This window comes from Gobio gobio (genome assembly GCF_949357685.1).
Source record: "Gobio gobio genome assembly, chromosome: 17".
Taxonomy (NCBI): domain Eukaryota; kingdom Metazoa; phylum Chordata; class Actinopteri; order Cypriniformes; family Gobionidae; genus Gobio; species Gobio gobio.
In genome coordinates this window covers 5210216-5222370 of record NC_137110.1, presented here as the reverse complement: position 1 = coordinate 5222370, position 12155 = coordinate 5210216, and the positions used below count along the sequence as shown (strand labels likewise).

The following is a 12155-nucleotide window of genomic DNA, read 5'->3' as shown; positions in this document are numbered from 1 at the left end:
TGCCGGATATTCGCACCACATTAACCAATCAGGAGCTTGCTCTAGTAGTGACAACAATGAGGACAAAATCATATGTGTATACCCGGAGCTGTACGATACATCTTCGTACTTTATAGAAACAGGAATAAAAAGGATCTTGCTTGGAAGAAAGTGAGTGAGGAGGTCGGACAATCTGGTAAGTTGTAAAAAACGCTCTTTACTCAATTTGAGCTATACATAGACTACAAGCTTAAAGCCGGCAAATTGAGCTTATTCGCCATATTGTAAAACAATCCATGTCAGCCATTTCGCAACGAGACGAGCCGGCTGGCAAGAAGCCCCTCCCACGGCGTGAATTTGCGTCTGTTGTGAAGTGAATTTCACGCGCGAATGAAGCGACTAAACTCAAAATGTTCAAGTATCCAAATACGTGCGAATAATGTGATTTATTCGTGCAAGACGCATCTGGTGTGAGTGCACAGTTAGACTACGAGTACAGTTAGAGTCTTTGTCCTGTGTTGGCCACCGTAGCTTCTCTAATGCTGCGTTCACACCGAACTTTAATAGAGCGTCTGGAGTGAGTGATTTCCATGTTAAGTCAATGTAAAGACGCGCTGACGTGCGTCTGGAGGTCCTGTGGTGTGATAGACGTGTTTTTAGCGTGGACGCGATTTTGCCTCATTCGCGCGAGTGATTTTATTTGGGGCTTTTTGTGCATTCACGTATTTGACACAAATTCACGTCTGACGGCGAGATTAAAAATGTAAACTTTGACGTCACGCCACGTTAACCAATCAGGAGCCTGCTCGTGATAAATGGTGGCAGATCTGCCCGCTCGATATTCGCTCCGATGCGGGACAACAGGTCATCAAACTGGACGCGGGACAGGGGGAAGTACAACTGAAAGCGGCGCCATCCAGGCACTACTCCTAGAGCGAGTGGTGAAACTCGCCAAACTGGGTCCGCCTCCAGAGGGTCTGGTGGACCCAAGTACGGCGACGCTAACCCCTACGCCGCTGTTCTGCTCTCCAGAGCAAATACAGATGTTGAATGCTCGATCAACATCAGCCATCTTGAAAACAGACAACCGCCTAGCACTTGCCCCATTCGCATCGAACACGCGTCTATTTCGCTTCAAACGCTCGATTTATAGTGGATTCAAAATGTTCAAGCGTCCAACTAGACACGAATTTGAAGCTCTATTCGCGTTCGGTGTGAGCGCAGCATAAGTGCTTTGAAAGGGAGGGGTGAGTGTTGGGTGATTGCAGTTCACAACCTCACCACTAGATGCCGCTAAAATTCACACACTGCACCTTTAAAGATTTTCTTTTTAAAGGGTAACTTCAGTGATTTAGCATTAAGCTTTGTATTTAAACTGGGTCATTTATGTAGTAGAAAATTACAATTAAAAACTGAACGCGTGTTTTCAATAAAGTGTGAGTGAGCCGAACGAAAGTCACAGCACAGACACAGCAGGAGTCAGATTTCATTCCTCACGAAGAGCTGAGCAGAGCTGAGGTAACGTTAAGCGCCAGTCTGGCACGTTTTCAGATCACTTATGGAAGCTAAACTATCACAGGAATTCATTGAAAAGTTGAAACACTCACTTTACTCTGCATTGCTCCGTTATTATGATTGTCCGTTCGTCCGTCTGTCTTAAAGGGTTAGTTCACCCAAAAATGAAAATTCTGTCATTAATTAATTACCCTCATGTCGTTCGACACCCGTAAGACCTCCGTTCATCTTCAGACACAAATGAAGATATTTTAGTTGAAATATGAAGTATGATTCGGCGAGAATAGTTTTTGTGTGCAAAAAACCCCCTAAATAACGACTTATATAGTGATGACGATTTCAAAACACGGCATCATGAAGCTTTCGAAGCGTTATGAATCAGTGAGTCGATTCATGATTCAGATCGCATGTCAAACCGCCAAACTGATGAAATTTGGCTACCCAAACTGCTGATTCGACTCACTGATTCATAACGCTTCGAAGCTTCATGAGGCTGTGTTTTGAAATCGTCATCACTATGTAAGTCGTTATTTAGCAGGGTTGCCAACTCTCACGCATTTGGCGTGACACTCACGCTTTCAGGCTCAGTCACGCTCTCACGCTGCCCAACTGAATCTCACGCCTAATTGCCAAACCTGATTTTGATATTAAACAATGTCTAAGCTTTTACATTTTTTTTAAAGTTTTAATGCGAAATTCAAACAATAAATAGCGTTTTGGCGCTAATATGGCATAACAGTTAAAGCCAGAGGCGTTGAAAAACGGAGTTGCGGCATGCTCTCTCGTCTCCCGGTGGCGCGCGCAGTCACGTGCTTCACGGAGCGCTCAATACTTCTAGCGCTGTGTCAATACATTTTAATGGCTTGATACACCACAGCTCCACTTAACAGGTGTTTGCAGCAAGTTTTGGTAAACAGTACAGCATAGTGTGCATTGATTATTACATCAACCATACAGGATCGTTTTATAATGGAGAGTAATGGAGATGCAACAATGTTAACATTAATGTTAATGTTTTTTATTGTATTTAGCCCTCAGGTATTCCATACTAATTGGTCACACTCATACTCATTGATGGAAATCTCACTCCAACCTGATCTTAAAAGTTGGCAACCCTGTATTTAGGGGGTTTTTTTGCGCACAAAAACTATTCTCGCCGATTCATAAAGTTATTTTAGAACCACTAGTGAGATGGACTTTGTAACGACGTCTTTAGTGTCTTTTAAGGGTCTTGAGAGTGAACCGTGCCATTGTGCCAATGGAGGCCTTTCAGAGGCATCAGCTTTCAACTAAAATATCTTCATTTGTGTCCCGAAGATGAACGGAGGTCTGACGGGTGTCGAACGACATGAGGGTAAGTCATTAATGACAGAATTTTCATTTTTGGGTGAACTAACCCTTTAACGTTACATTCTGGGAGTGAGATATCTCCCCTGTGGGTGGGTTGATAACATGCGGAACAGCTCCATCTAGTGGCTGTAGTCTTTAGCCTCTGGCCAAAAAATCCTCAGATGACGCAAAATTACGATATTTGCGTCATCGGAGGAATTTTTCCAGAAATAAATTGCATAATTCTCTCGTCTTAGAAGGGGGATATGAGGGGGGAAAGTACCATCATTTGAATATACTACCGGGTTTCTACTGATACAAAGCCTAATGCTAAACCACTGAAATGACCCTATAATAATACGGACTGAAAGTGCAATCTCTATAGCCAATACAGTGAGTAAAATATTAAGTAATTAAAAGTACAACATTATAAAAAAAGACAATTGTTTATCATTCACCCAACCAGCATTGAGTAGGGCCCCCAGGCAAACTGAATCAATGAGGCCCTTATCTTTTTTTTTTTTGTTAATTTATCTTCGTTATCTTGAGATATAATTTTACAACATACAAATAGTCAAACACATCTAACAGAACCTAAATTGTTTAATTTTTATAACATTAAAGAGCTTATTTTTAAATTAACAAAATGTCAATTTTCATCTTTATAATAGAAGATACAATATGTTCAAAATACAGTACAATCTTTATATTTATAACCAATTGTCCTCTTAAAAACGGTGCTTTGTGGTGGTGACAGGAACAAGCAATTCTCCTACATATAGAAATATATGGTTATCATTTTAATTTAATCTTTATTATATTAATTTATCAACTAATTATATTAACTCAACTAATTTAATGTAGAAGAGCTGGATTTACTAATTAGTGACGCATGCGTTCACCGAAACCCAATTATTTAAAAACGCATTGTTATTGTTTTATAATGTAATAATGTTTTGTCTTTATTATTGTTAGTCACTGTAAATTATATTTTCTTTTTTATTTAAAATAGTAGGCTTGGTAGCTATATACAAGCAATACAAGCAATCAGAAAATGTGAAATTTTTACTTGAAAACAAATTTAATACTTTGTTTTACAACGTATAACACTATATCAAATAACCCAAAAATTATTATCCTATTTTTTAAGACATAATAACATTTTTTTTTCTCCTTTGTAAGCAGCAGTCTTGTTTTAGATTCATTAATATATATATATATATATATTTTTTTTTATAATAATATATTATATTTATATTTTCCGGTTTAATTTTAATTATAGTTTTTAGTAATTTTGTTGTGTGTTTGTCATATTTAATAGGTTTTTTTCATAACCTATTAAAAAATAATTAAAACACTTTCTACTCAAATGTCAAAACATTTACTCGAATCAATGAACAGCATTAATAAAGCCCCAGTATTACAGATCATTAACTAAAAAAAGTTGGTTTAGGGTTTAGTTACCCTTTAAATAGTTTTAATCATTTTATTTAGTTTTGAGTTATTTTACTACATCGGTCGGCTACTAGCTGAAATAAAATGTAAAAGTTACATTTTATATTTCCTTTTTTATTTAAGTTAAAGTTTATTTTATTTAATTTTAGCAAAAATATTTGTTATTTTATGGTTTTGTAATTAAACTGGACGACAGTTGTCTCTACAGAGCATTTGTCCTTCGCCTGTTTCCGTAGTTGGGCCCCATAAACGCCTTCCTGTCGGAGTCACCGGACGTGCGTGCTGAAGGTCGCGAATTACACGGTAAATATCGAGCTTGCTATACCTTTATAACTAAACTTCCATGGTAAATAATTGATATAATATAATATCACAGTGTTATGTTTTAAATAGCTCTAAAAGAGTTTAATTTAGCTAAATTGAGCGTCTCTTTTTAGAAATACATCTAACGTTAGCCGCTGGTCGTCATTGCTTACTAGTGTTAGCTAGACAGCTAGTCCTGAATCTCAGAAGGCACTGAAATGTCATTGAAAATAAATTTAAGGTTAATTGATTGGCTTTGCGTTTGTATGCGCGTTATCACGTCTAGAGAAATAATATGCGAAGTGCATTTTAGCTAAGCCGCTAAAACCTTGACCTGAACAGCTCATTTGTATATAAAACATGCAAATCACCACATACACATTATCTTCTCAGTCTCTATCCCATAGGAAACTAAATATTAACGTGGCTTATTCTGTGAAGTCAGCGAGACGTCCATTTGTGATGGTCAGAATAGCACGTAGCAGTACTGAAGGGTTATTGCAAGGTTGTCAATTGACTGTCAGTGTGTTTATTTTATTAATATCCATCATTGTCTTCTCTTTCCAGAAGTCCACAATGTCACTTCCAAAGCCAGCGATGAGAGGCCTCCTTGCCAAGCGTCTGAGGTTTCATTTGCCCATCGCATTTGCTCTTTCCATCGTTGCAGCAGCCGCTTTCAAGGTCAGTTCTGTGGTGTTTTGAATGATTAAATGCACTAAATTGGACCTTTGTGGTCTTCAGTTTTGTTCAACATTGTGATTGGTACTTTATCTCTTGCGTAGGCTCAAATGTTTCTTTAAATTAATTTTATCTTCATGATGCAACTTCAATAGTTGTTAAAGGGATGGTTCACCCAAAAATGAAAAGGTCTTCGGTGTATATGACATTTTTCTTTCAGACGAATAAAATCAGTTCTATTAAAAATGTCCTGGCTCTTTGACGCTTTATGATATAACTGTGGTAAAATGCTCATAAAGTGGCTCTGGAGATGACGGACATGTGTTCATGTCCTCATATGAGACGGCAGAGATGGAAACATGCGCGCGCGTGTGTGTGTGTGTGTGTGTGTGTGTGTGTGTGTGTGTGTGTGTGTGTGTGTGTGAGAGAGTTAAACCACATGTCCTATAGGGCTGTCAAAATTGCTCAAAAATGACGTTCGAATATTCCCTCTAAAAAAAGCATGAATATTCGAACATCTGGTTGCGCATTTTATCAATGACGCGCATTACGTCAATAACAGGACAAATGAATACAAAGACACATAACTACTTATATAGGTAGTCTATTTAAGTTTAAACATATTTGACAACGTATAACCTACACAAAAACAAGTAAATCACTAATGGCTAAAGACCGCAGACCTCACTCTCTCTCTCGCCCTCACGCTCTCTGCGCATAACGGTTTAAATGAACACACACACATTTTGAGACTGATCAAGAGTTTTGTGCAAGCAATTTAAGGTCGCGACTCGTCCCAAATATAGCAGGCTTCATTCAGTGATTGAAACTTTTACGGTCTATGGATTGAAACAAATATTAATATAAGTTTTACAGCATATTATTGAACGCTCCGAGCGTGCTGTGCTGTGGTAAACATGGAACTTTTCCTTGACATGAAACGGTAAATAATCAAACCAGTGGAAGCAGTGCATTTATCCTTCATTCATGCAATATCTATTCAGTCAGTACAGTAGCTTACACTTTAGTAATGTTTCTGTTAGGGATATGGTACCTCGGTTCCATTGCTTGTCAGAACTCCCTGAAGCCGCCCCATCCACGACACTGATCGCTCTCATGTCCTTACAAATGAACGAAATTAATTTCTCCGTTATGGCCTCTTGTCGTGTTGCAGACAGAGAACTTGTGGCGGGCGATGCAAAGTAAGGCTGGTCCAGTTTGCACATACAAATTAGTTGCTTATATTTACAAAACGAGCCTACAAAAGCATAAAAAAGCCCGTTTAATAAAGAAAAGTTCACGAAACTAAGTGAAAACTCACTAAAGTGTTTAGTGAAATTAGGAAACATTTAGATATCATACATTGAGTTGTATAAGTTAACGTTACATTTCTACATACATTTTGTTCTCATGTCGGAGACGGGCCAAAGTACACAAGGCTTCAGGCGCGCTAGCGCGCCCACTCGCAAAGCAGACAGCCACGCCTCTTCTACCGCGGGCGTTTTTTTCCCCACATTTTTTTATTTATTCGAATATTAATTTTCACCTTCGAAATTCGTTTTTTAAAAACTATTCGAATATATATTCGAATTTAGAATATTCGTTGACAGCCCTAATGTCCTACAGCATTCATTCGCACAGAGACACGCAGGATTCGTATTTAAATAGTCTTTTGCGGTTTAATATTCACAGATGCTAGTCTAGAGCCGCGTTTCCACCGCAGGAACTTTGGGCTGGTACTCTGTGTTTCGACCGCAGGGTCTAAATGAAGTTCAGGGTTAATATTTCCTCCTCCGAACGGCCCTGCTCATGAGGCAGTACTTTATCAAAGTTCAGGAACTTTCGGGGGCGGGACTTGTGCGCTGAACATGCTGATTGGTTGAGCTCACGCAGCATTTTATTTCAACCGGCATTTTAAAAAGTCTTTTGCGAGGTTTGTTCTGCGTTCAGTAAATATCAGTCTTGCTCTTTCTGTCTGATGGCGCGTGTTCGTCTCAGCAATCGCACGGTCAATGTCTGTAATAGCTGATAATAACATGCGTTGTCTTATTTTAAATCTAGCTTTATGAGCTTTCAGAATATGCTTTAGTATCAGTGCTCGTCTCTTTTGCGCCGTTTGTTAATTACCTCTTTAGTAAACCAATACAAAAGCAGTGCTCCTTCAATCTCCTCCATACTTGTTTGTGATGCACCGATCATGATTTTACATGGCTGATACCGATTTTTTTTTTTCAATAAAACTGTCCGATACCGATTTCCTATTTTTTTTATTCAATAAAAGAACGAAAGTATACATGAACAAGATGTTTATTTGGTATTTAACAGGCTAAATTGGCTTTTGGCTAATGAAAACAAGCCGGCAATCTGAAATTAACAGGAAATTGAATTGGAAATTAAAAGGCTGAAAGGTGAAATTAAAGGCAACAACTGGATATTCTGCAATCCAAACAAAGATGTTACTTAAATCAGCATTTGTTTTTAAATTCAGTGTAAAGAAAAAAAGTCTTTACCAGTGAAATTAAATAAAACCAAAGTATATCATTGTTCCAAAATGTTAAATCAAATAATGTTTAGTGCAAGGAAAAAAACTAAGATGCTACAGCAGGTGCTTTTTAAATCAAATTAAGTCACTGTAATTTTAAGGTAAAATAAAAATGATCATCCTATAGGCTACAGAACTGATCGTATTTCATTTCAAAAGTGCATGCATGTTCTTCTTTAGGCTACAAAAATAAGTATTTCGACTTTGTCACAAGTTAGTCTGTTTCGTTCTCATCCGATCCAACACGTGAGAAGCGGAGCTGAACAAACGCTCATTATCTGCGCTTGAGCAGGCGGAGAGGGAAGCTCGCGCAGGAAAGCGGCTCTTCATTTCCTTCAGCATCTCGTCTCTTCCCTCAGTTCTCCAGTTTCCGTTTGTAACACAGTGACATGTGACATGTTCGTGTTCGCGAATGATTGCAATATAGGCGCGTGTGCAAGCGGGCGCACTTCCTGAAAAATCGGCAGAAAAATACAAAGAAGACCGGTCGGTTGCCGATCGCGCGCTAGAATCAAAAACCGGCCGGTTCCGGTTTTTGGCCGGTCAACCGGAGCATCCCTAATACTTGTTATTGTTGCAGACTGTATCGCAAAAAAATTATTCCTGTCCGTCTGTGACTGGAGGAGCAGTCGTGGTCAGTCCCACATCTCTGGACTAATTTGCCTAATCTTCGCTGTACTTTAAACCACAGTGGAAACGCAGACAGCAGCAGGTCTGGGGGAAAAAAGTCCCTGTAAAAAAAGTTCCTGGTACAAATTGTTCCGAGTAATTTCGGTGGAAACGGGGCTTATATCACCGGCTGTGTTCTCAGGTACCGAAATTTGGTATCGATTGATTTAATGTAAATCGGTACTCGGTAGTACCGACGTATTTCGGTCTGTGCCCTTAAAAGTACAGAGTTCGGTACCCAAACTTATGGGTCAGGTGGCTTAGGTTTTACTATGAATTTGTTAAGTAAATTGAGTTTTGTATCTATTTGTACATTTTAAGTATACTTTAAACTGTTAATAAATTGTTCCATTTAAAGAATAAAAAAAATTCAATTCAATAAAAAGCCATTCTTTAATCTCATCCACCTTGTTTTGTGGGTTTTTTTTGTATCGGTTTAGGCACCGGTATCGTAAAAAACCCAAACGATACCCAACCCTACGTATAACATTGGGCGCTCCGGTGAGAATATGCTAGTTCTCGTGAGAACCAAGTTTCTATCCTCTGCGTTTCCGTGTTCGTCACCAGAACTTGCGCCACACCTGCGTCCTGCTTCATACACTGGAACGCCAGCACCTCGTGAACATGCGTACGATACACCTCAAAACAGAAACGGCCATTCACTGCCATTATAAAGCTTGGATTAGCAAGGACAATCATGGGCTAATTTAAATTTTTAGGTGAACTATCCCTTTAAGATTAGTTTAACAATATGGGTTTTTATTGTCCCTTCTAATCTTGGACATTTTTGTGTGTGTGTGTGTGTGTGTGTTTGTGTCTTTCTGCAGTATGCAGTAACAGAGCCCAGGAAACAGGCATATGCTGACTTCTACAAAAAGTACGACGCCATGAAGGAGTTTAACGCCATGAAAGAAGCTGGTGTTTTTCAAAGTGTCAGGCCTTCTGGAGAATAAATCTATGTGACGTGAGTGGCCTTTCAAGTGCATTTAGATCTTAGTTGTAATTCTTTGCCAGCATCATTTTGCGCACTATATGCTCTGCCATTTCAGTAAACATGATATTCATCAGCCCTGAGTTTAAAAAAAAATCTGTTAATACCATTTTTATGCACTGGTATGGAAGTAAAATGTTTTAAAAGCATGTTGATTTTCACTTTTTATCTATTAAATATTCTATATCCAAAAACCACTAAAACAGTGTTATATATTTTGTTGACTTGTACTTGCGTTATCCCAAATGTCTCCAAGAATGTTTAAATCCAGAGAAATAAGCAATTTTAACCAGGACACGGACCGCTTGTCGCCTATCAGTGACATCATTCCCACGATTATTTAGTAGGAAACATGGAAACGCCAAAGATGCTTTAATATATGTTGCGTTTTATTACTGTTCTCATTGTTGTCACTACTAGAGCAAGCTCCTGATTGGTTAACGTGGCGCGAATATCTGGCAAAGTTCAGATTTTTAAACTTTTTTTTTTCAACGTGTCAAACGCCCGATTTGTGCAGTCATTCGTGCGAATCGTGATATATATTAATTCTGTTTAAAAAGACCACCTATAATATTTGGCAGGCATTTTTTTCAGTCCATTTTATTTGCTTTACACATGCAGTGGTTCAAATTCAACAGAATATTCAACGTTGCACATCTCGCATACAATCAATCACTCCTTCACACACTCACAAGCGGTATGTATATGTTGTGATTAGCAGGGATAGTTCCCTATATATATATATATATGCAGAAGAGCTGATGAAGACACGAAAGCTGCGTTTACATTTATTTCAAAGTCTGCATGTTTCCTAGAGATCATGTAAGCAGCTCATCTCCCCCGATGCTGAATATGGATTATTGCATTTTAAATAATAAAATTGTGTATGACATTTTTAAATTTCAGAGGTGGACAGTAACTAAGTACATTTACTTGAGTACTGTACTTAAGTACACTTGACTTGTATCCGTACTTTACCAGAGTATTATTTTTTCGGGAAACTTTGACTTTAACTTCACTACATTTGAAAGACAAATATCGTACTTTTTACTCCACTACATTTCTATCAAGGTCCTCAAAGTCGAAAGTCGTTTCTGTAGCAGCTTTGAAAGTCAGTGGATGATTTTATTTCTACTTTAAAAGGTGTTTTGTTGTTGTTGTTGCAGACAGCCTATCAGTAATCACTCTTGTAGGGTCATGTGAAGTTTCCCCACATTTTTTGAACACTGATCAGTTTATAGCAAAATGGAAGAAGGTAGTTCATGACGCAGTGTGTGCACCCATGGCCATACTTAGAAAGTGTGTTTCAGTTTACACTTGATGCAGGTCTCATAAAATGTAAATGTCTGGGAGAACATCGGATGTGTATCAGTGTATTGGATCTGTGCATTTGGCCTTAAAGTGACCGCAGTTTTGTAACTTTTATACAAGTATTTAAATGAGTTTAATGTAGTCGTCTGCTAGCATGTCGGATGGAGCATCACTGACTGGCTTAAACCACCATGGTGACATAATGTGCATTTATACAACAATAATAAAATAATGCATTGACATAAAATTAATTTACTTTTGATACTTGAGTACTTTTAAAAACAAATTCTTCTGTACTTTTACTCAAGTAAAAAATCTGTTTTTACAACTTTCACTTGTAACGGAGTAATATTTGACTAGTAGTACTTTTACTCAAGTAATAGAGTTGTGTACTTTGTCCACCTCTGAAATATTCTCATCTTAAACATACAACCATGTGGAATTCCAGCCCCAGAAAATGCAAGCCTGAACATACAATGCATTAAAATGCAAGCACCATTAATGCAATGCTTTATTTAAAAAACTGTAATTAGTGCAACATGCTTCTTTTTTTTTTTTCTTTCTTAAAGATATTAGTCATTATTTTACTTCTATACACTGGTCAATTTTGGTCTATTTTGCTTCCATAACATTGTATTTTTCTTCAGAAGAATGGATAGAAAACATCCAAAATATATATTTAAGTGTCTCTAGGTTCCACTTACAGTACATGTATTTAAAGGCAGTTTTCTCAATGAAATCTCCACTTCAGCAGCTTTACATACGCCAAACTCTACAGTTTTAATCCATATATATATATATATTCATTCTGAAGGAGTTTTCATAAATCAACTTTTCCAAAAACACCTGTTTTTCTGGCAGTTGACAGTATTTTCTGATTTATGGATTAAGACATCCCAAACCTTAAATATGTCAACAAAATGAAACTGGAAATGTATCCAAATCAATGCCTTTCAGAAAACTTGTAATACAACAGTTTTTTCTTTCTTTCTATGATTAGTCAGCTGTAAAAGTATGGTAATATGTTTTTTCTTCTTCTTCGTTTACAGGTGTCGTTCCCCCTGCATTCCTGCTCTACATCTGAATCTTTATAAGATTATTGGATATGAACATTTATGTCTGATGTTCTCATTAAGATGCAAATAAACTGTTGACAACCAATCCTGCTGTAGTGACTTATTGCGACTCGAAATAAATGTTGAAATATATCACGTCTCTCCTATGTTGTATTTTAAAATGAAAATGCCATTTGAGTTAAAGACTTTAACATCATTTTATACATAATAAAGATGTTAAAAAATCCAAACTCTGAATTTAGCAGTAATGTTTTTTTGTGCAAGCAGTGGATTTTATAGCACACTACTGTTTTTTTTTTTTTTTTTA

General features: G+C 37.5%; 1 protein-coding gene across 1 annotated transcript; it reads left to right on the top strand.

Annotated features, from left to right (window-relative positions):
* The first annotated feature begins 4470 nt into the window (after positions 1-4470).
* cox6c (cytochrome c oxidase subunit 6C) lies at positions 4471-11933 on the top strand. Its single transcript, XM_079840174.1, has 4 exons — positions 4471-4581; positions 5149-5262; positions 9298-9434; positions 11822-11933. The coding sequence occupies exons 2-3, from the start codon at positions 5158-5160 to the stop codon at positions 9421-9423; spliced, it is 231 nt and encodes a 76-aa protein (XP_079696300.1). The 5' UTR covers positions 4471-4581; positions 5149-5157; the 3' UTR covers positions 9424-9434; positions 11822-11933.
* Positions 11934-12155: the final 222 nt, after the last annotated feature.

Coding starts and splice junctions, on each gene's coding strand:
- cox6c (XM_079840174.1), top strand. CDS start 5,158: ATGTCACTTCCAAAGCCAGCGATGAGAGGCCTCCTTGCCAAGCGTCTG. Junction 5,263..9,297: donor TTGCAGCAGCCGCTTTCAAG/GTCAGTTCTGTG, acceptor GTCTTTCTGCAG/TATGCAGTAACAGAGCCCAG.